The sequence below is a fragment of the Carcharodon carcharias genome, chromosome 12 (assembly GCF_017639515.1).
Source record: "Carcharodon carcharias isolate sCarCar2 chromosome 12, sCarCar2.pri, whole genome shotgun sequence".
Classification (NCBI taxonomy): domain Eukaryota; kingdom Metazoa; phylum Chordata; class Chondrichthyes; order Lamniformes; family Lamnidae; genus Carcharodon; species Carcharodon carcharias.
In genome coordinates this window covers 57694471-57720082 of record NC_054478.1, presented here as the reverse complement: position 1 = coordinate 57720082, position 25612 = coordinate 57694471, and the positions used below count along the sequence as shown (strand labels likewise).

At 40.6% G+C, this 25612-nt stretch overlaps 1 protein-coding gene across 1 annotated transcript in view; it reads right to left on the bottom strand.

Annotated features, from left to right (window-relative positions):
- Nucleotides 1-21421, bottom strand: part of lrp2a (low density lipoprotein receptor-related protein 2a) — a 387109-nt gene extending 365688 nt beyond the window's left edge. The window contains exon 1 of the mRNA XM_041200238.1: nucleotides 21273-21421. Within this exon, the coding sequence (XP_041056172.1) occupies nucleotides 21273-21421 (149 nt within the window). The remainder of the gene's footprint in view (nucleotides 1-21272) is intronic.
- Between the last annotated feature and the right edge of the window lie 4191 nt (nucleotides 21422-25612).

Here is a 25612-nt window from a genome sequence, read left to right as displayed (position 1 = left end):
ATGGGGACATACATCCTTCATCTCATTAGATTTACCAACCTCTAAGCTAATATTGGGTCTCATCGACGCTAGGGAAATAGAAATCTGAAGTCCACAACCCTCACAAGACACAGTATCCAAATCCCAGTCTGTTTCCAGGCATCTCTACCACACAGTTGCTAGAGTTACAATGAGAGTGAGGCAGAAGAAGTGAAAAAGTTTGGCCTCATTATTGCTTGGGAAGTTTACTGAAAAGTGTCATCAGTTCTCTTATATTCTCTAAACAGGTGATAGGGCATCAGTTTAACATATCATCTGAAAGAGGGCGTCTCTGACAATGTAGTACTCCCTCAGTACAACACTGAAGTATAAACATAGATTACAGGGTAGAGTTTCCACTTTGGGCCCAACCGGAAGACTTTGCATAATATGCACTTAAAGTTACATTTCAAGTTCCTGCTAAAATTTATTTGCATAATCACAAGTGTAAAATCTTCACTCAACCAGAGTGAATCACATTCCTTTAATTCCACCTCTCCCCGCCCCACCTAAAAACCCATCAGTGGGGTAGTGTGCAAGTCAGGCCCAGGTTATCCCTCATAAATGTATCAAAGGGAAGAATTTTCCCATCAGAGCAGGGGCGGGGCCCGCTCGCCGACATGTAAAATGATGCGGGATGGCATTGGGTCGAACTCCCGACATCACACCGTGTCATTTCCATTTTCAGGTCGGCGGGGGTTCAGCCGAGTTAACTGCATGCCTGCCGACCTGTCAATGGCCTACTAAGACCATTGAGAAACTAATTAAAATCATTAGTGGACCTGCCCATCCAACCTTAAGGTTGGCAGGCAGGCCAGGAGCCCTGGCAGCCTTCAGAAAAAACATGGAAGCCTCATCCACGGGTGGGATAAGGTTTCATGAGGCTATTTAAATTTTTAATAAAGGTTTCAAGAAAAGTTAAGGACATGTCCCAAATCATGTGACAGTGTCCCGCCCATGCCCGTTCCCGCTCTTACCCCCAATGGGGGGAAAATTTTTCCCAAACAAAACTTTTATATAAAAAAAAAGAATCAATTGCATTCTATTATACTGGCACATTGGCTGGCAGCTCTCTAAGATGTGACTTCCTCCCGAGTGAAGGGCGGTAATCCCAACTACAGCCAGTTGACGCTTATTCGAGTGTGAAATGGCTGTAGGGCAGTTGGAGTCAGCGAGGATGTGTTCCCTGTCGACTCTTTGGATAGTAGGAAGGGAAACCCTGCCGTCTGAAAAATTCAGGCCCTGGTTTAGTCTGATTAAAACAACTAACCATAGAATTATCACCAATATCACCAAAAATAAGCATTTTTAATAAAAGTGTCCAGTCCTCCACCTGTGAGTAACCTGATTTAAATTCACTGAAAATTACTTAAAGAAATCAATACTGATCACTTAATAGTTTCAGTCAAATACTATAGTCAACTTTTTAGTAAATTTATATTTTGAAATAAAAGAATTTGAACATGTGCCTCCTACTCTCTGTATTCCTAGAAATAAGTTGAAGAGCCTTCCCAAAAGAGTATAATTGCCAGAATCTCAAAATTTTGAAATGGGGGTGCGATCAGTAATCTGCCTGATTTGGGTGATGAATCGTTGAACCAGTGTAAAAAAATCATGGAAACATGAATGTGAGTGGTTTAGGCTCATTTATGTATGTGGTGGTTTGAATGATTCCACCCAGATTGCACTAATATAACTAGCAGAAACAAATGGAAACTTGACACACAAACCCTTTGGTGCCAAATTAGGATTTGAACGCAGAATCTTGTACTTCAGAGGTGAAAGTACTAGCACCAAGTAAAGCTAGCACTAGAGGAAGATTTAGAATTCACGCACTTTGTCTGCAGACCTCATCACCATTTTCTTCAAACATGTTACGAGGCAACTGAAGAAATGGAAAACATTGCAAAATTTAAAAGTACAGCTTGATGATCAGTAAAATGAAAACAATCCTTTTTGTGACCATTGTATTGTAGCATACTATCTGATAAACGAGGATCTAGAACAACTAACTTTTCTCAAATATCCTGGAACATAACAGCAAAGTGATAACAATAGCTCAAAGGATGTCAAGCTGAAATATTGATAGCAACCTATCCTTCGGTCAGGCTTTCAATATCTGGAGAAGTGACAATATTAATTTAACCTTTGAGCTCCATTTATTAGGGTCCTAATCTTACCTATCAAATATGGCTGTGAGCCCTGGACCTTGAGAAAGACCATGAAACTCTGAAGTATTAAACACTTCTTATTTGTTCATCCTTCTGCCATTCATACTTCCTTTAGATACAGTTTTTGTTTCTTTACTTGCCCTATTGCCATGCCCTTTTGGCCTTGCACCATCAACCCTTTTGTCATTAATTCTTTCCTGTCTTCCACCCCATCACAGACCTTCCATGTTGTTCTTTTCCCCACCCTCCTCCCTTGCAGTTGCCAAAAAGCTTTTACATTGCTAACTTTTTCCAATTCTGATGAAAGATCATTGATCTCAAACATTAACTCTGTTTCTCTCTCCACAGATGTTGCCTGACCTGCTGAGTATTTCCAGCATTTTCTGTTTGTATTTTGGTACATACCTCTAAATTGGAAATACTTCCTATGATCATGTTGTGTATCCTGGACTTTAGAAAACGTAATAAAATTAAAAATGAATACATAGGTAAAGGAACATAATAATATTTAAGGGCCACTGAATTTCACAAAATGAATAAATCATGAAATACAATTAAAAGTCCTAAAAATAATTGTAATAAGCTTAAATTTTTACTTATTCAATTACTGTACACCAATGCCTCTCATAATTCATTGTGCCCTACAGTACATAATGCTACTCCTGTTACAGAATCATTTTCACTGACTCACTGTGAACAAGGCCACCGAAAATTAATGTATGTATATATTTAGAATATTTATCCAATATTACTGTCAATGCACCAAAAGTATAAAATAAATGGAATTTCATGATATTTTGTTCTTAGTTGAGTCTGGAAATTTACAAGTGCCTTCCTGTCCTCAAACATCGGTTATCAGTCAAAAATTAAATTCTGCCCTCAATGTGTTTACTTACAACAATTGGAATTTGTTGGCTTAAGATGACTGGCCAAATTAAACACAGCTCCAATTTAGCAAAAGAGTGTATCTTTTATTACATAAAATATCACTCTCGTCAGTTATGTGGATAGATAGAAAAAGCTGGGGCTATTCCCCATGGAGGAGAAAAGGTTAAGAGGGGATTTGATAGAGGCATTCAAAATCATGAGAGGTTTGGAAGTATTAAACACTTCTTATTTGTTCATTCTTCTGCCAAAGGGAAAAAATGCTCCTGCTGGTGGAATGGTCAAGAACCATAGGCTAACGATTTATGGCGATTGGCAAAAAAAGCAATGGTTCGATGAGGAAAAATGTTTTTACACATCGAGTAGTTAAGATCTGGAATCCACTGCCTGAGAGTATGGTGGAGGCAGATTCAATCAAAGCCTTAAAACAGAGTTTGAGAATTGAATGAAGAGAAAAATAACTGCAGGGCTAAGGGGAAAAGGTGTGGGAGTGGAACTAGGTGAACTGCTCGTGCAGAGAGTCAGCATAGATATGGTGGGCTGAATGGCCTCCTTCTGTAACTATACTGTGATTCGATGATTATAAAGCAGCAATTCATCTTACCTATCATAAGCAAAACCGTAGCAGAATTAACTGGTATGTTCAATAAACTTTCAAATAAAAATACCTAGAATGATGTTCAGGTTTTCATCTCATTGCAAGGTCAAAAAGATGGTTATAAAGCCTTTGAAATATCATGTGAATGATTTCATGAATTGCTACTTTACAATTACCTATCTATTATTCATGTGGCATGCACATATTTCTAGCTGCCTTACATAATAAAAATACTTCAAAAATGCTTTTGCCTTACTTACATTGAAGTAATGAACAAAATAGCTTATTTGTCCTCCATTTAGCTGGACATAATTTCTACACTATTGTCAGAAAAGTAAGAGATGTATATACTGACACATTTGCATTATTGCAAGGTGGGTTCGGCTTTGCATCAATGTGGCAATATTACTCCAGAATCAGATCAGCCATCTGACTCCATAGTGCATTAATTAGGAGAAATGAAACCACACAATAATTAGGGATTTCAGTTTTCCAGTTCACAAGTGAAAATATGACTCTGGTCATTCTGATGCACAGTTGGAAGTTGAGTGAAGAATTGATGTTGTAGGTCAGAAATGGAGAACACTGCAAAAGCTGTCTATTTTTGTATGTGTAACCCTCTATGATCAGCAGTAGTTTCATACTTGAGTTTCACTTTTGCTATTTGTTTTTGATATGATATGCATGTGCACACATCATTGTGTGTGCGTATACTCAGGTACAAAACAGACTGGTATGATATAACTGTATCTTAAATCAGTGATGACCAGATTTTGAAAGTTAAAATTACATCTAGTCCTGATCATTAGAATGCATGACTATTGTTTAGTTTAAATATATTTTCTCAAAAGGTATTCTACTGCATTATCTCTAAGCAAACATTTTTGCCACTGCATAATTAACTCTGTGTTCCCTAAAGATGCTCAGGTAAACAGCTGGACTAATTCACACATTGCAGTTGTTAGCACTCAAGGATTATTTTTTCATAACCTGCTTTAAAATCCATCATTTAAAGTCCTTAAGATAACAAATTATCACTCTAATTATAGATCATGCGCTCTCCTCCTAGGAACAAAAAGCTTGAGCAGGTACTTCTCAACTCCAATAAGTGCTCTTCCTTGAACCAAAGCTAAACTTAAAACGGTTGCTGTTCCATACAGGTTAACCGTTGAGCTCGATTCTGCATGCTTATAAGAAAGAACATTGATCCAGGTTTCACTGAAGCGCATTCTGAAACAGAATTTCTGCTTTTCAAGCAGCTGTAGTATAATTAGTTACTTGATTTACTCTAAGGAGATTACACTGGGCACGGAAAGAGATTACAGTTAGAGCACTTCTGAGCACCGCACAGCAATGTACCAGCAGCGCCCAAGACAGTGCACTCAGAATATTTCCAACACCTCCACTGGACAACAAAGAGAAGTCGCACTGTTACCATACGGTGGCTGAAGGAAAGGGAAAGATGAATTCGACAACATTGTACAGGAAAGGAAGGCATCTGGTAGGCAGCTTAACAGCACAAGACCAATTAACAGATTCTCTATGTCTGCTAGTCACATGCGCGCCCATGTTACCTAGCAACAAGACAACTCACTTAAAGTTCGCCAGGAAGAATTTCAAATCTTTAGCTGAGTGGGGCTTTGTGCAGCGAAGAAAATATCGGTTTACTGAGTCATATTGTAGGGAAATACAGTAAAACCTTTCACCTGATGCATGGTTCATCTTGTGGAAAGAAAACGTACTGCATCTTTTCTTTGGCTCACAAAACTACTTTAGACAGGAAAAATAGTGAATTCCTGCTGAACCGATTGCGGTTTATTGTGAATAGCGGAATTTAGCCATACGATTCCCATCAAGATGCATGCCTTTTACCTGGTACTTTCCGTTGGTGTCTTTATTCATTTGTTTTTCAGATCCTATTTTATAGGTTTGTGGAGTAAGTAGATGTAAAATTGAAAAAGCTATTAGTGTTGAGTTAAATAAGTTGTAAGGCACAGCTTTTCTTGCCCATTAAAACGTTCTGTGCTTTAAAAACGCCACATACTGGTTAATAATGTATTCCAGAATATTCTAAAATCAATAATACATAATATTTCCTAAATACCAGAATCAATACTCCAACTATATTGAAAGTAACGTTGAGTTTCCAAAACCACTGCAAATATACATTTCTCCAAATAACCCGTTGAGTAAAATTATATACATTATTCAATTCACTAGAATAAATATAATAGTAGCGGTTTGTTTTACTCCATAAAAAATAAAAACTTGCCAAACTTATGCACCTTCTTACCTTCTAAGCTACATTGAACTATATGCAAAGTTCCCAGAAGAAAGAGTAAGAATGTCTGGCCGCCCATGCTGCAGCCTGTACTGGAATCTTCTCCAGCTCCTGCTGAAGCTGGCTTTGTAAGTAAAGGTTGTGGAACCTGGTTGATGTAGGGTTCAATCTGTCTTTCACCCCCCACCCCCCCTGATGCTAGCTGGGAAAAGGCGTGTTCGAAAGTCGGGACATTGCGTTTGCACTAAAACCGCTCAGCGCTAAAAGCTCTGCGTACCGAGGCCCTGGAAGCAGCATAACGCAGAACCGGCTCCTCTAACAGGAGGTGTCTGCAAGTCCTAAACCGTTATTAGCACAGTGCTTACAAACAATAGGTTCGGACAGAATACTGGCACGGCCGCCTATAGAAATCTCTAGCACTTCATTCCAACTTTCTAATTGAGCTAGTTTGGTTCAATTTTCTTCCAATTTTGAAATAAAAATTATTGGTTCTACAACATTAAGTAGGTTATGAAATAAACTGGAAAGATTTTACACAAGTTGTTCTCTCGAAGTGCTTTTTCCCTTCTCACTTAGGTGCACGTTTCCTGTTGCATTGATTTACGTAATTCCCCCAGATAGATAACTCGATGTGTACTGAATTCAAATTGTGTAGATATGTTTATATTTTACATTGTTTTGGTCAGTTGGATACGTGTCAGTAATACACGTATTGGTAGTGTGTGTATCTATTTTACGACTTTGCCAGTTGTAATAACTCTTTGCTAGCTATCACAAGAGACACAGATTTACTGTTATTTCCCGGTGTGGTGATGCAGGGGACTGTGCCTGTTATTCATGATCAGGGCGGCTCGGTGTTGGTACGGCACAGCACCGGGGTCAAGCCTTGGCGTAGTAGTACAGCACGAGGGGCAGATCAGCATATTCAATGAGCTTCCTGACACATCCCCATCACAAAGAGCAAACCACCCCACACCCTCCATCATCAGCAATGCCCCAGTCCCCACCCCCTCCAACAGAACCGATAGCCATCGCTCAGCTTATCAAAATGGACCTGAAAACTCAAAAAAAAAGTTCTCAAACTTCCATTAAGCTTTGCTTTCTTTTGTTGCTCTTTTGTTTTATTGTTGCCAACTTGATGAAATTCTTGTCGTGGTTTCACAGCAAGTGTCAGGCTGACCAAATGTAACCAGCTGCGTTCCTTTATGAGGCTGGTGATAAAGCGGCTAATCCCAGTGCTGCCCCGGGAAGAGGGAACCAAAGGATAACGCCAAATGTGACTTGAAATAGGAATAACAAAAATGTGTACATTCTTTGTCAGATAGGTGTCTTCGAAATCCTGCTCAAGGCTTGCAAAAAGGAAGACACGTCGAATCAAACCGATCAATTTGCAGATGACCGGTTTAAAGGATGTATTCCTCCACATACTTTAGGGTCTAACGAACCCCGCTGACTGGACTCGTGCTGGCCCGTTTCCAATAGCTTGCTCATATGTTTAACACATTTAAAATCAACCCGGGTTAGTCAACGTGCTAGTTTTAGTGAATCAAATAGGAAAAAAATGATAATGCGAATGAACATACTAAACAAACATTTCAAAACAAATCGTTTTAAGTACAGACATGTGGGAGATGGAACTGTCCCAGAGAGTGGCCGACATTATCGCCGGATGATCTTCAAAAGGTTTAGCGAACTCGGCAAGGGCTGCATTGTCATCAGCCTTAAGGTCTAGTTAACAAAAGCCTTTTACTCTATTGTGTGCCTCTGAAATTAATGTACCTCTTCCTGTTGTGTAGCTATGTACATTATGCCAAAAGTTCCTTTGAAGTAAATGATATGCTTTAAAAGAATGTAAGATGAATGGTGACCTACCTATGTGTTTGCGCAACATCGTGAAATACTGCAGTGTAAGTTGGAAGACAAATTCTTCATTTAGAGTTAGAAATTCAGGCAGTGCCCAATCAATTCAAACATACAAAAAAACGGAAGGCACCATGAGTTGATATGTCTGACTTCACAAACGTTAATCTAGCTGCCAGGTAAAATCAAACACACACCGTTATCTCTGTTAACAGTTTAGTATGATTTTTAAGTCAACTGACACTTTCTCCAGTTATTTCCTGGCATGCTTATCCACTGTACTACCGTCCTGGTGCAATTGCAATTATTTACATAAAACCAAGACATTAAAGGTTGTGATAGGGCAAATTAAATTTTGATGGTCTTCTGACAAGTCCATGTTAGCAGATTTATAAAAGGATTGAATTATTAAGTTAGGAAAAAGAAGTTTTCTTGGCCAGCCTCCCAGATTCTACCCTGCATAAAGGTGTGGTCATTCAAAATTCTGCTGCCTCTGCCCTAACTAGCCGTAAATCCCATTCAGTCATCATCCCTGTGCTCACTGACCTACAACGGGCTTCCAGTTAAATAAGCTCTCATTTTAAAAATGTTTGTCCTTGTTTTCAAATCTCCCCATTGCCTGGCCCCTCCCTATCTTGGTAATCTCTTCTAGTCCCGAAACCCTCTGAGTTATCCGGGTCCCTCCGGGTTTGGCCTCGTGCATCTCTAATTTTAAATCCTCCACCTTTGGCAACTGTGCCTTCAGCCTCCTCGGTTCTAAACTCTGGAATTCCCGCCTAAACCTCTCCGTCGCTCAATCTCTTGGGCACTCTTACCTTATTGATCAAGGTTTTGGTTACCTGCCCTAATATCTCCTTTTTGTGGCTTGGTGTCTGAATTTGTTTGAAGGGCCTTCTGACCTTTTACTGCATCTATCTTACAACAGTGGCTACACCCCAACAGATAACTGACAGCTGGGACGTCCGGTGATTGTGAAAAGAGCTATATAAATGCAAGTCTTTTTAAAGGCACTATATAAATGCAAGCAGTTGTCAGGTAGAAGACTGAAGAAGTCTGGTCATGAAGCATCAATGTCATTAGAAATGATGCAGCTTTCCTTTCCTTCAAGAGAAAATGCATTGTTTTCATCAAAGTGTTTGGCTCTTATTTTGAGTTAAAACTGACAATTAAATATAGTCAAATTCATTTAATGACAAGTTCGATCCAAGGACATTCTAATGTTAATAGTTTCTGCCACGTGTAAACATAGGCAGAAACACTCTTAATCTCTGTTGATCTATTTATATTGTTAATATCCGTTCTATTCTCTGACCCCATTCTGCCTCCGAATTTGGAGTTCATTAAAATTACATTCACTTGTTTAGAGAATTCACCAGGCGACAATTAAAATCCCCCAGGGTGTGCACAGTTGAGAAAAGAGAAATAGCTGTTTTTAACTTCCCACCACGTCTAGCTACTAACAGGTCTATATTTTTGGTGTTTTTTTAATCCAGTTTTTATTTGGAAAATGCAATACCATCTTTCTTCCATCACGCTCATTAAAGTTAGTGTCATAAACTTGCAATAAACATACAAATCATTGAATCGTCATTCTATTTATTCTTTGTACAATTAACGCCTGAGCGTTTAAATTTGTGACTTATTCCCTGAATTGTTTAGAAGAAGCGGTAGATGTAACGGAAAACGAACCCGATTCTTCCATATTTTTTGAGATTTTATTTTGTTCATGATTTTATTGGCTCATTTACTCACGTTGGATCCACCCCAAGCCCATCCACCCTCCTTTTACCCCATTCTTCTCATGGTTTGAGTTTGATAGTAAACATGGTGCTTGTTTGGCTGGCAGCTGGATTAAGATTTGTGAAGTCAGACATGTCAACACATGGTGCTTTCCGTTTTTTTTCTCCATTTTAGTGTGACGGGACAGCAAAAGAGTGCTTTTTTAAATGAATTTTGAAGGGTCAGTGCCCCTGAATAGAATAACTCATTTGAATGAATTGTTCAGTGAAAGTTTGTGTAATGTTTTCTGACTGGGCGCTGGTGTACAGAGGCTGATATTAATGCGCTCTGAGTTTAGTAGGGCAGAAATTGATCAGGGGCTCGGTATTTTTCGTTCCAGTGGCAAATTTCGCCACTTTCTGCGTTACTCACAGCGCTGCTGGACGATTGCATGAGGTTTGTAAACCTAAAACGTGTTCTGAAAGCAGGTAGCAAAATGACTTCAATAACTTAGTTGAACAATTAGAAAGACAGCAGCCCAAACGTTTCTGAAGTAGCTGGCTTCTACTCCTCATTTGTCGCACACCCGGTACAAAAATCTGATGGATAAGTCTTTCAGCATCAATTCTTTTTTAAAGAATTAGGTTAAAGAACCGCTTCTGCCGCGAGCAATGAAAGAGTTAAATTGCACTTCAACGGCTTCCTCTTAAAACGATTTCATTCTGTGTTCAGCACTGGTTTTTATTGCTGTCGCTGAAAACAGCGTAATTCCGAATGTACTCCTTCATTTTCATTAAGGCCAATTGCTGTCTAAATTCGCTGGAACAATACCCCCATTACAATTAGCCTCACATTTCGACTTTGACAGTTCGCCTGAAACTGACACAATGCTTGAGGTCAAATCTGAAAAAAAAAAGGCTCATTCATTTTGTTCAAGAGGAAAAAAAATCCAGTTATCTTATCAGGGAGCTCCGAAATTAAAAGGTTTGGCTTCTCCAGGGCTGTTATCTCGGAAAAAAGAAATTCCTTCTCGAGGTAAATTCAGATACTCTATATATTAAGGCAATCATCTGAGATAGCTGGCTCGTATCAATGCTTTTTCTCTCACATTTCCATCCACCTTACTTTTATTTGTCCAAATCTTTGCTCCACTATTACCCCAGGTGGATTGTTCCATATATTCACCAGCCTCTGTACATTTACTTACAATGTCTGTTTCCTTCATTTAGAGTCAGTGCCCACAATTTAGTTACACTGCTTGGAACTTTGGTTAATGCTTTTTTTCCCGGAGCTGTGTTTTGCATTAGCCTCTTCCCCATGCTGGTATTTAATCATTGGTATCACTTCGGTTAGTACATTTATATAGCACCTTTCATGGCCTCAGGACATCCCAAAGTGCTTTGAGGCCATGAGGTATTTTGGAAGTTGTTGTCACTGTTGTAATGTAGGTAACATGGCTGGCAGTTTACACATGGCAAGCTCCCACAAATCGCAATGTGTTAATCACCAAGTAATCTGTTCTTTTTAACAGCGTTGACTGAGGGATAGATATTGGACAGGACATTGGAGGAAATTCCCTTTCTCTTCTTTAAAATAGTGCCATGGGATTTTTTTATGTCCATCTGAGGTGGCAGATGTCTCCTTGGTTGAACATCTCAACCAAAAGATGGGTACCTCCAACTGTGCAGTGCCCCCTCAGTATGACACTGAAGTGTCAACTTAGATTTTGGTGCTCAAATCTCTGTAATGGGACTCAAAGCCACAATCTACTGAATCAGAAATGAAAAGTTTTATCAACCAATCCATGGTTGCCACTCAGCTCATTCTTTACAGGGATAATTCTATGGATCCTGGGTTTTCAGAACAGACTTCATGCTGGAAAGGAGAATGTTTAAGGGATGCATACACAGGTCCAACATCGTAACCCCAATTTTCTGACCTGAGCTTCCTTTGAGTGTAGCTGCAGACTGAGTATGCATGATTGTAAAATTACCCCATATGTCCTCAGCAATACTAGGATGTCCCATTGGTGGCTATGCATTCAACTGCATAGGCCATAGACTCTAGCATTCCCTCCTTAGCCTTCTCCACCATTCTACCTCTGTCTCTTCCTTTAATGTTCCTTAAAATCTTACTCTTCAATTGAGTTGTTGGCTATCTGTCCTCATATCTTCTTATATGACTCAATGTCAAATTTGATAACACTCCTGTGAAGTGTCTTGGGAAATCTTACTCTGTTAAACCACATCCACACAATTTCCTGTGTTCTCCATGTCCTGTCTCCACAATAGAGACATTGCCTGCTTGCTCCATGACTCCATGACTGCCCCATTTCACATAAATGCTGAAGGGAGGAAGGCCCAAGACATTAGCCGATTTCCCTGCCTTCCACTTCAATTACCACTGATCCATAGTTGTAAAACTCCCTTCTTTTCCTATCCCCTTACTGTATACATGTGTGTCTATGTGTGTGTGTGTGTGTGTGTGTGTGAAGTTTCATACATCATACCCCCCACACCCCAAACCCCAAACCCCAGTATGAATCCAGTATGATTACCAGAAGAGTGCATAGGCCTGAAACTTCTGGTCAGCATGCAAGGGCAGGACCCACTCACCGACACATAAAATGATGCGCAGTTACCTTGGGCGTGTGTCCGATGTCACCATGCATCATTCAGATCTTCAGCTTGGCGGGTACACACTGGAGTCGGCTGCGTGCCTGCCGAACTGTTAAAGGCCTATTAAGGCCGTTAATAATCTAATTAAGCTGGTTGTCTGGGCTGGCCGTCCAACCTTAAGGTCTTCTTATCTTCCTCAGTCTCATCAGTTTGCCCTGCTCAGGGTAACACTCTCAGATCTAATTTGGAAAAATGTGAGGTGAAAACCAGTTGAGAGACTTATATAGGATGCTGCATTGTCGGAAGTGTTACTTTTCAGATGAGACATTGAACCACTGACCCATCTAACTGGCTATAAATGATTCCTTAGCTCTATTTGAAGAGCTTCAAATATTTTTATTTTTAAAAAAGACTCTGACTGGGTTGAGCTTTAGCTTTATGAAAGAAACTTGAGGAGAGAAATGGGTCATTATGGTTAGGGCCTCTCTCTCAAACATTATTCATACTAAGCTAGCCACAGCTGCCTCTGGGTGTATCACCAGCCTTCTACTGGGTAATCCCTGGATCAGTGGTAATTGAAGTGGAAGGTAGGGAAATCAGCTAGTGTCTTGGACCTTGCTCCCTGAATCACTTATGCGCAATGGGGCAAACAGGCAATGTCTCTATTGTGGAGACAGGACATGGAAAACACAGGAAATTGTGTGGATGTGGTTAGGCCTCTCAATCCCAAATTCATTTATTTTCCATCACTGTATGGAATTGTCTGTAAGAAGAGGTGTTTTTTAATTGTTCTAAAACTAGACTGCAGTAAGTTTCCCAAAACCATCAGTTTGTGTTATCCAATGTTATAAGAAACTAGCAGCAAAGTCTCTTTATGATTAACTCAGCAGATTAGTTTATTTCACATTCAAAGCCAGGGGTTTGGGGAGTGGGGTGTGGGGAGTATGATGTATGAAACTTCACACACACACACATACACACACTTGTATACAGTAGGGGGATAGAAAAAAAAGGAAATTTACAACTATGGATAACAACAGTAAAAGAATGACAAAAATGAATATTAGCTGACGTGCATCAAAGTCCAGAGGGAGTTTCCTTCGTTGAGGACTTCAGTTCAGATGAGTCCCTGGTTGGAGAGAGCAGCACAAAAGTCCTTTAAAGTGAATGACAATGCAGCACAATGAGATTTCTGTACATAGGCTGCTTGGCAGGCGAAGGTCAGGTACTTTTAAAATAAAACAGGCTTTGAGGAGTTGAAAGATGGTGGCCAGCTGCTAGGTCAGCCCACAAGCTGGAGTTCTTTCTGGTTGGTGTTAAATCAGCACTGTTTCCCAGTTCTCGACTGAATATAGAGATTTCAAAGTGGTCACTTGAGTCATGTGACCTCCCTCCTCCACAATAATCTCAAGAGGGATGTTTACCTAACATCTAGGTTAGTCTTTTGTTTTATGACTTATAATAATCTCATTCATTTTCCTCTGAAAGATTCACCATCCATGTTGAGGATTTTGTTCTGAGGAGCCATTGTCTGGGCAGACCCTATGACTCCATTAGAGGGATAAGCTTATGAAGATGCAAATTATGTCCATTTTCCCATAAATGGTTCCCTTTTGAAATGGACCTGGACAGTCCCAGGTGTGAGATGGGTCTATTAACAACTCTGCAGGTGTAACAAATTTTGATCTCCACAAGTCCCTTGGTTTTATGATTATAAGGTCCTTACAATGGGGTGTGAAATTCCACAAGGATGGGGGGGTGACCCTTTTGTTCTTGTATCCTGTTGGAAGCTTCAGGGCAGGTGGCCAACCCTTGCAGTCATGTGACTTGTAGTAGCCATCTTTTTGTTCAGCAAAAGTCCATTTTAAAATATCAAAAAAAGGAATAAAGTTTGATGAACATAGTTTTGATTTCTTTCATGTCTTATTGAAGTTTGGGGCTATGGGGAACATCCAGCCTGTAATCTTTAGAATTATTGGAGCTACAATTTCAGTTGGAAAGTTCAGAAAATAGGGACTGCTCTTTGTAATCCTCTCTCTTTGCTTGTTTTGGAAGAGAAAGGGAAGATATGAGGATCATTCAGAGGCACATCCATTTGCATTGTCTAAACTACTGTCACTCAAACAGCTATGTACATAGAATAAGACACTCATCAATTACTCTCTATGAAAGAGGTGGTCATAGAGTTATGTGGTCTGCTAGGACTTTCAGACAAGATTGATGACAGTGGGTAGGATAATCATAACTTTGAACCATTATGCAACTTGACTCAGGTGCTCAGAATGTCCCTTTAAGACCAAAGTGAGCTGAGGAGCATTCTGAAAGAGAATTAATTGGCTTCCTGATTATGACATAATATGTTCCAAAAACATCTGCCTCTACCACTCTTTCAGGCAGTGAGTTCCAGATTCCCACCACCCTCTGGGTGAAAAAATTCTGCCTCACATTCCCTCTAAACCTACTGCCCCTTACCTTAAATCTATGTCCCCTGGGTTATTGATCCCTCCACCAAGGGGAAAAGTTCCTTCCTGTCTACCCTATCTATGCCCCTCATAATTTTATACACCTCAATCATGTCCCCTCTCAATCTGCTCTGTTCCAGGGAAAATAACCCCAGTCTATCCAATCTCTCCCCATAACTAAAACTCTTCAGCCCAGGTAACATCCTGGTAAATCTCCTCTGCATTCTCTCTCGTGCAATCATATTCCCTGGTTCCCTGGATTTGTTGGTCCCACCCTTTATCTTTACTGGAATATGTTGGCCCTGTACTCTCCCTATTTCCTTCTTGAATGAGTCCCACTGCTCTGATGCAGATTTACCTAAAAGTAGCTGCTCCCAGTCCTCTCTGGCCAAGTCAAATCTGATCTTATTAAAGTCAGCCTTCCCCCAATTTAGAACTCTGATTTCTGGCCCATCCTTGTCCTTTTCCATAATAACCTTGAATCTAACGGAATTATGATCACAATCAGCAAAATGCTCCCCTACGGATACCTCTAGCCCCTCCTCTTTCACCTCCGTCCCTGACTCGCCTGAAGATCCTTTTTCCTGGAATATTGAGCTGCCAATCCTGTGCCTCTCTCAACCTTGTCTCTGTGACAGCAATGACATTATATTTCTATGTGTTAATTTGTGCCCTCAACTCATCTGCCTTATTCGTCATACTCCTTGCATTAAATTAAATACCATCCAACCTTGCCAAACTCCCTTGTGCTTTAACTGGCCTATAACTTCTGTGCCTTTCAGACTCACTTGTTCTCTCTTCTAATTTTGGCTGTACATGTCCCCCTGTTGAACCTCCTCTCAGGATCCCATCCGCCTGCCAAGTTAGTTTAAATCCACCCCAATAGCACTAGCAAACCTCTCCACAAGAATGTTGGTCCCATTCCAGTTCAGGTGCAACCCGTCCGCCTTGTACAGGTCCCACTGCCCAGAAACGATCTCAATATCCCAGAAATCTAAAGCCCTCCCTGGTGCACATCTCTCCAGCCATGCATTCATCTGGACTAATCTCCTATTTCTACACTCACTAGCGCACGGTACCAGAAGTAATCCAAAGATTACTACCTTTGAGGTCCTGAAATTTAATCTGCTTCCTAGCTCCCTAAATTCTGCTTGCAGGACCTCATCCCTCTTTCTACCTATGTCGTTGATCCCAATATGTACCACAATCTCTGTCTGTTTGCCCTCCCTCTTTAGAATGCCCTGCAGCTGTTCAGTGACATCCTTGACCCTGGCACCAGGGAGGCAACTTAACATACTGGAGTCAAGTCTACAGCCACAGAAATGCCTGTCTGTTCCCCTTACTATTGATTCTCCTACCACTATTGCTCTTCCCCTCTTTTTCCTCCCCCCCTGTGCAGCTGAGCCACTCACAGTGCCATGAGCATGGCTGCACTCCTCAGAGAAACCATCACTCTCACCATTTTCCAATACAGAAAAATGGTTCTCGAGCGAGATACACCTGGAGATTTCCTGTCTACCTGCCTGACACCTTTCTTCTGACTGATGCTCACCCATTCCCTCTCTGTCTGCACTTCCATAAGCTGTGGGGTGACCACATCTAAAAACTTTCCATCCATGAAACTTTCAGCCCCTCAGTGCCTGCAGCTGCCACTCAAGCTCCAGAACTGAGCTCAAGTGGCTGCAGCTGGTGGCACTTCCTGCACACGTGGTCGGTCAGAGCGCAAGGAATGTCTAGGACTTGCCACATGTTGCAGGTGGTACATAACATGGGACTGAGCTGTCCTGCCATGCTTCTGGTTGAAAATAAAAACCCTTACTTTCAGTTAAATACAGTAAAAAAAAAGTTAATTTATTTATGTACTTTAAATAAAAATTAGAACTCTTACCTTTCCTCAGCTTAGTCTATTTTAAACTGGAGAAAAACTGGAGAAAAACATTTACCCACTACTGACCCATCAGCTCTCACCTTTGTGCTGATGTCACTTTTTGAAGCTTCCCCGCACTCGTGCTGGTTCTGATCTCTCTGCCACTCTCTCGCACTGTCTTCTGAAGTCACTCTTGTTATTTTCAACAAGAACTGACTGCAGGACTCTCTTCCCAGACTCATGTTGTCATATTCAGCAGTAAAACAAGACTAACTCATTGAGCCCAATTTTAACTGATTCAAAACACATTCGCTTATACAGACTTAAACTTGGGCCCACTGGTTCAAAGCCAACATAATTTATTGGTGGATTTTCAGGGCCAAAAACATTGAAGGAGTGAAAATATCATTTGATGCATATATAAGGGTGTTATATTAATTATTAAAGAGACAAACTCAATATATTGAGTGATTGTTTTTGTGTCCTGACTACTTATGTTTATAAACATCACAGTTTACAATGCTGTGGTCAATGACACAACTACATCATTTCTGTTGCTAATATTATTCCAAAGAAATTCCCTGACAAACATAAAATAACACCATTATCTGACCAACTGTGAAGCTTAGTCCAGCGGTCAGCATCCAAAATGTTGAGCAAATTTTTCTTGGAACTTTTTTATGTGAAAAATCGCCAATATGGTAAAATTGAGGAGAACATAAATTTTAATTTATATCAAGAAAAAATATTGATGTACTGTACGAGCATAGAACAGCACTAAATCAACATTCATAAACTTAAGGATTCAAGTAAGGCTGGATTTAAGAAATCTCATGTTCTAGAGTATCTGTTTAAAAGTCTACATACTTCTAAGTAAGAAGGTTTGACTAATTCTTCATAAAATACAGAGACAGGCCCTTCTTTCTTTTCAGGAAATGTTTCATTATCCATTTGACAAAGTGCATATTTTGCCAAAATATAGGGCTGGATTTAATGTTCGATATGTGGGTGCCACCCACCAGTTGGATAACCAGTGTCCAGCGTAGTGCTCTTCCTGTGATTTAGGGCCCCAGGGACTGAAATCCCGCCGGCAGAGAGTTGCCAGCCAATCAGGGGCCAGTAACTCTCCATTGCCAGCAGCACTAGCCAGAGCAATGGCTGCTGCCAATACTACTACAGGGACTTCACCAGGGATCATTGTTGGATCCCTGGGCTCAGGCAAGTGAAAGTGGGATGTGGAGGTTTCACTGGATGTGGGGTGACATGGGAGATGGGGGCCAGAAGCAAGAGCAGGGGGGTGGCTTTCAATGCCCCTTGCTTCCTGATGCCAGGTCTTTCGATCAGGCACAGAGTGTTGGTGCACTCAGGGATAATCAGTGTCAACTGGCTCATTAATGACCCTAATGGCCCCTCCTGTGATTAAATAGGCACGGCCACCATGTGTACCACTCTGAGGGGCTGGATTAAATTCCACCCGTAGTGTGCCTATTACTTCAATACTCACCAGCAAAAAAGCCTCTTATTACATACAACATTGTCTTTATACAGACATTCAGTAGTTGGTGGGGGTGTGGAGGGAGAGAAAACACATTGGGCTGAATTATCCCACAGGTGTTGGGAACCTGAATTCAGAACCGTATGCAGTTCCTGAGCCTATGCTTGACATCAAAGCACCTGCTGGCGCAACTTTACATGGGCTGGGGTCCTAATTGGTGGCATCCACATTCACCATCCAATTAGGATTAATGGGAGTTTTTTTGAGGTGGGAGGCTCAATGAGAGAGCCTGCAGCACTGGCTGGTCGACAACCCCATTGGGAGAGGCGCACATTGCTGAGGCAGAGAGGCAAGCATGAGGGTGCCTCAAAATGGAGGCACTCTTTGTAGCCTATTAAAAATGTAAAATTAAAGGAAGTGAATCATCTACAGGGATGGTTTTGGCCATGGATGTGTCTTTTGCATACTTGTGGCTTATCCAATACGTCGGTGAGTGGAATCACCAGTAGCCCTCCAGCCTGCCTCCGGACTCAACCAGGCAACTGATCTGATGTCAGGAAAATGTCGACCAGTTCTGAAAAAGGCCCCTGAGTGAGGCCTTAATTGGCCTAAATGGCTGCCCGCCTTCATGGAGTAGATTGCTGATTCCTGTGGCAACTTTGCCACTATGTGAATTTCTTCCCCCCACTCCACCACCTGCCACCTACTTCTGAACTTGCCTCTGCCTCCGTGGCAAAATGCAGCCCATTATGTCAGGCAGTAATATGTATGTTAATTCCACTATAAAACATATGATAAAAATAATTTAATAAAAATACTCAAACAATTTAGAATTAGAATTGAATGATAATAATGTTCTTTTAGCTTTCTTCTATTAATATTTGAAATGAAGTTTTGCTAAAATTGTGACTTATTAATGACTCGCAATCATATAGCCTTCACCATGTTAAACCCAGAATTAATGTTAAGGGCTGCGTACACAATGGGGTAATTTAGACTTTGTGTGATATTGTAACACAGGTGATTGTAAGTCAGAAATCTATTTTACATCTCTCAATTTTTAGTTCTATTGAAGTCAATGGAAATGAAATTAGGAGAGATGTTATACAGGCTTCTGATTCACTATCATTCATTTCCAAAATATCTTCAGGGCTAGATTTAGATATTTTGTGGCTATAGAACATTGGAGCACAAAAAAAAAATCTTATCTAAATTATAATTCTAACATTGTGATCTCACAAAAATTGAGCTGTGTCCGCATAAACAGACAACATCCACAGATTAAATTAAGCACCATGGCAAGTTTCTATCAATTGTTCTTAATTGTGGGTTTGAGGTGGTTCTTCAAATTCAGCTAGCTTTTATTTGAGTCAAAGGCACTCATAAGCACCTTTGAAAGTTTTAAATATTAAAAAAAGTATTTAATCCACTAAAAACTCTGATGAGTGTACACCAATTAAACTATTAAATGGTTCAGTAGTTTTTTTTTGAGTCATTTTGAGTTACTCAAAATCAGATTACTCACAAGTGATTGACTAGACACACCTATTAAAAATACTTATTTTTTGCCACAATCCCGCTTTGCATATAGTAACAAAAATGCACCAGGTTGCCACTCTTAAATACATTCAGGAATATTTTTAATGCAAAGGGAAAAAAATGAACAATTGTGGTCAAAAACATTACCCAATAACACTGCTTTTTGGAAGATTTTATATTTTTGTGATTATACACATGAAGTTTTGCAAAAGTTTGAACCATAACTTCACTTCCAAAATTTTGAGTGCAATTTGCGCCCGGATTGCCGATTATGCCCAGAGCAGAAGCCCTACCCCAAGAAGGCTGCTTTCTCTCAAAGTAGCCAATATATTCTCAAACCATTCAGGCCCCATGAAGGACGAGAATTTCCCAAGAGTAAGCAAGTCATAATGTTGCCATACATGGTGGCAGCTGCTGCAATGGATCAAGCAAAACTATAGAACTACCAATAGAAAGCTCACTTCACTGTTACGTAGGCACTGGCTTAAATTATAACATTTTATTTTCAATTTCACTTAGTCATTTAATGCTGTTTTAAAGGCAGACTATGAAGGGAAGGAGCAGTGAACAACCTGACCAATAAATATGAGTGCAGAGAATGTGCTATGTAGAGCCTCTACTGTGTGGGATATCATATATTAACGAATTGGTGGAAGTAGATTTAATTGAGTGAAAGTACAAGTTTCATGACATTCCCTGTGCCTCAATATCATAGCCCTCCATTTTGCCATTCTCTTCTTCCCTTCTTCATTTGGTTATGGGCCCATTGGCTTTCTCATCCACCAGCTATATGCTCCTCACTCCTGAATTACAAAACTGTGCAACATGCAGAAGACAGTAATAATTATGCACACCTTACATAAACTGTGCAGCAACAGCTGTCCAACCACTCTAAGTAACAGAATTGCTGCTACTAATTGTGTGCTCCACACAAACTCGGGTGGTGGAGGCCTTGCTGTATTTGCACTCTGATATTATTTGAATGTTTCTAATTGGTTTCAGTTTTGGGTGAGAAAAGTAGCTCAGTCTCCCAAAAGCTATCCAGATATTCCCTCAGCACCTTTAGGCATTGTGGGCTGGTGCAAAAAAGCAAAGAATTGTGGTTGCTCCATAAAGAAACAGTGGTGTCTCCTTTCTAATAGGAAAGAGATAAAAAAAACATTTATCTTGGTATACCTGGCTTTAATTACTTGCTTATATAGGAATAAACAACAGACTTGCTTATCTGACAAACGTCCTTTGCAGCACATAGAAGGATCATGTCACATGGAAGCATAAAGCAATGATGACATTAGCAGCAACAGTAACAACTGTTCCAATACTCGATGTTACTTTTAAGTCAGGTTGAAGACAGATGCCCTTGGATAGGTAGGAGTGATTCAGTCCATGTAAGTGAATCTCAGGGTAGTCCTGGCTGCATAAGCATTTGTACCTCAGTGTTATAGAGTTGATCTTCAGACAGCTTTTCTTAGTGGAAATATTTAACTTTATTTACAAGACAGCAGCAGCAACTACATTTGTGCATCAAACTCCATAACTAAAGAAGAGTTCTCTTCTAGAGGTTCTCCAAGCTGTTAACACATTGGTTTTCACAGATCTTGTGATCTTACAATATAGGAGTATTCTTAAAGCCACAGTCCTACATTTCCCAAAATTATAATTACTACATTCCTCCCCCTTTAAACTTTTCCGTACATTTTGTATTTACGAGAATATTTTTCTCATGACATTACAATATTTACACAGGTCATGAAATTACAAGTTCAGTGTTTCAGGTGGTTTGCTGATCATGTGGAATGTCGCAGCTCCACGACTTCTGATTCCATTCCCTGGAACCGCATCAATATCAGATACCTCATTAGGCGCATGCAGTTCTGTGTCTTCCACTCCAACAGACACATCGGGCATGTCTGTCCTTGGTTGAGTATCTTCAACAGGAACCACTGGTTCAGTAATGGTTACAGGTGAAACATCATTTTGTTGGGGTATCTCCCTTTTTCTTAAATGATTCACATGTGTATGGATGATCCGGCCCTCCACTTCCACATGGTACGACAATGGTCCAGTCACAGAACTTACCTTACCAAGTAGCCATTTCTGTCCACCACCGAAATTCTTTACATAAACTACTTCTCCAACAGTTAATTGTTGCTCACAACTATACAAATCATACATTGCTTTTTGGTTTCCTTGACTTTTCTCCACCTGCCCCTCCAAATGGGGAAGTATCAGGCATAGTCTTGTCTGAAAACGGCGCCTCATCAGTAATTCTGCAGGTGTTGCTCCTGTCATAGTGTGAGGGGGTGTTCTGGAGTGAAATAGAAAACAAACAAGTTTGGACTCCAGCAAATCACCTGTTAACTTTTTCATCTCCACCTAAAAAGTTTGCATTGCTCTTTCCACCAGTCCATTTAATGACGGATGGTACAGTGCAGTCTTTACATGGATGATACCGTTGAGACTGATAAATCATTGAAACTCAGCACTCATAAATGCAGTACCGTTATCTGACTCGATTACCTCTGGAAAACCGTGGATGGCGAAACTCTAGCATAGTTTTTCTATAGCAGCACCTGACGTTGGTGACTTTACCTCATAAACTTCTAATCACTTGGAATAAGCATCTATAATCAGTAGAAATATGGTTTCATGGAAAGGACCGAAGTAATCATTGTGCAATTGCACCCAGGATCTACCAGGCCACTCCCATGGGTGTAATGGGGCTGCCACCTGCAACTTTTGCAGCTGTTGACATTGCACACCGTGTTTTACCACCCTTTTAATATCACCGTCCATCCTTGGCCACCAAAGATAACTTGGCGCTATCGTCTTCTTTCATGAGATCCCTGGATGGGCACTGTGTAACTCTACTAAAAATGATTCGCTTCCCTGTGAAGGAACTACTACTCATGCACCCCACAATAGTATACCATCCTGACTGCTCATCTCGTGTCTTAGGTTGAAAAATGGCTTCAATTCATTGGAGACAGGTTCCTGGGATCAACCATGTAACACTTGGTCTCTCACTCAGGACAGCACTGGATTACGATTCATCCAGTTTCTTATCTGCCTGGACAGACTGGTGAGGAATCTAGGAAATTCATCACTAACACGATCTCCTGTGGGATTGGGACATGTTCATCATTCTCTTGCAAAGGAAGGTGACTTAGGGCACCAATATTTGCTGTATGAATCCCTGGTCCAGGTGCAAAGGTGTATTCATATGCTGCCAAAATTAGGGCCCATCTTTGTATTTGTGCAGAAGCTATGGGAGGGATAGCCTTTTCCTTGCTAAATAGACCCAAAAGTGGTTTGTGATCTGATCCTATCGTGAAATGTCGCCCGCACACATATTGGTGGAATTTTTTACACCAAAAATAATCAACAGACCTTCCTTTTCGATCTGAGAATATCCTTTTTCAGTTGCGGTAAGTGTCCTGGATACATAGCCTATCAACCTCTCTATGCTGTCGTCCATTTTGTGAGATAGTACTCCTCCCACTCCATAGGAGGGCACATCACAGGTTAGCACCAATTCCTTTGTCTGATCATAATGCACTAACAAATTTGAAGAGTGTAACAGCTGTTTTACTTTCATGAAGGCTTCTCTTTGGGGTGCTTCCCAAAACCAACCTTGGTGTTTTCCTAGCAGTGAAAGCAGAGGGGTCAAATCTGTGGATAAATTTAGCAGAAATCACCCATAATAATTTATCATCCCTAAAAATGATTTAAGTTCACAGGTGTGCTTGGGTACAGGTCCCTCTTTTATTGTTTTAACCTTCTCTTCAACTGGGTGTAACCCTTGAGCATCTACCTGATGGCCCAAATAAATGAATTCATTTGCTTGAAAATTGCATCTTTCCCTCTTCAGACACACTACTGCTTCTAAAAACCATGTCAGGTCTTCCTCTAGGTTAGCCAAGTGTTCCTTTTCTGTATATCCAGTTATCAGCACGTCGTCCAGGTAGACCACAACCTGAGGTAGTCCCTGTAGTAAGCCTCTGAAAATGGCACAGGCTGAGGAAACACCGAAGCGCATGCATGTATATTGGTATAACCCTTTGTGGATATTTATGGTGACAAATTCCTGGGAGGCGTCATCCAGTTCCAGTTGCTGACAAAATTATCATTCTACATGACTCATGTCAAGCTTTGTATATGTTGTCTCTCCTGCTGGTTTGGCATTTGAGCCTTCAATCTTGGGAATAGGGTATCTGTCCACTTTGGTTGCTTTGTTGACTGTTAGTTTATGGTCCCCACAGATCCGGACGGTCTGTTCTGGTTTAAGGACAGGGAATATGGTTGCTGCCCACTCTGAGAACTGAACCGCTTTTATGAAATTCAGCCTCTCTAGCCAGTTCAGCTCAGCATCAGCCTTCTCTCTCAGGGTGTATGGCACTGGTTTTGCTTTCAAGAAGTGAGGGGTTACTTCTGGGTCCACGTAAACCGTAGCCTGTAGGCCTTGGATTTTTCCCTGTTCATCCTTGAAGATGGCCATTTTTTTTTAGCAACTCTGGCAATCCTCCTGCTCACAACTGGAAGATTTTGGACCAATTTAATTTAACCCGCTTCAACCAATCATGCCCTCGAAGGTTTGGCCCTTCACATTCCACCACCATCACTGGCTAATTGGTGTCTATAATGAACCTAAGTCACCTTTTATGTGGATTTCTTTGCCCATGTACGTTTTCCACTTGGCAGATGTTTGTCCAAATTTAATTGTTGACCATCTTTATTTAAATACCTGAAAATGTGTTTTCCTATTACAGTGGTAGAAGCACCCGTGTCTATTTCCATTTTTAATGGTTTACCATTCACTTGCACTGTAACAACTATTGGCTCTGTCTTCCCAACTTTCATGTTGAATAATGTCAGAGGTTGTTGTTTCTGGCTCTTCTACACTGTAGACTTCTTTGGATTTCATTTGTTGTTTGGAGGCCTGTTTAAATCTCGCTTTGCACTGTCTCATTATGTGTTCACTTCTGTGACAAAAATAACATTCTACTTTTTTCAATTGCCAATCGCTGGAAGACTGATTGTTTCTACGTCAATGAAAATTAGTTTTTGATTTAGTTGCTAAGCTGTTTACTCTAATTTTTCGGTTCGCAGTAGCTGTTTCCCACTGCGCTGCAGAATCCCGGCTTTTCACATCACTTTCGGCTGACTGTTCCCGCTCAACTAGGAGACCGGCGCCATTTTGCGATCCTTGAATTGCTTGGCAAATCCCTTACAGCGCTTTCCATCACCAATGCTATTTCCAATGCTTTCTTAAAATCAAGATTCACTTCAGCCAGCAATCTTCAGCATGCCACATACTAAACATGAGCATGTCATTCAGGGTTTCACCAAAATCACAATATTCTGTTTGTTGCTTTAATTTCGCCACATAGGTAACAATGATCTCCCCGTGGCTCTATTCTGCGAATTGAACCTGAACCTCTGCATTGTGACTGATGGCTTGGGTTGAAAATGTCCCTTTATGAGGTTTACTAATTCCCTGAAAGTCTTTGAATCTGAGACACTGAGGGGCGTCAAGCTTCAAATTAAACTGTAGGTCTTGCTCACACAAATACTCAGGAGAATCGCTCTCTTTTTCTCCACCTTAATTTCATTTGCTTGAAAGAAGAACGCAAGACATTCTATATATTGAGACCAATCATCTGTGGCCGGCTCAAAGGGATCGAATCTGTCAAACTGTGGCATTTCGGATGAGGAAATCTTTTTTCGTTTTAATGAACTTAAATACTCATAATCGCTAGGCGAGGTACAGCAACGAATCTGATTTATCCTCATCGCCAGTTTGTTATAGAGTTGATCTTCAGACAACTTTTCTTAGTGGAAACATTTAACTTTATTTACAAGACAGCAGCAGCAACTACACATGTATATCGAACTCCATAACTAAAGAAGAACTCTCCAGTAGAGGTTCCCTGTGCTGTTAACACATTGGTTTACACAGATCATGTGATCTTACAACACAGGATTATTCTTAAAGCTACAATCCTTCATTTCCCAAAATTATAATTACTACACTCAGTTGATATCCTTTCATGAAGCTGTTCTGCTCATTCGGTTTCTGCAAAAGTAAGCGAGTTAACA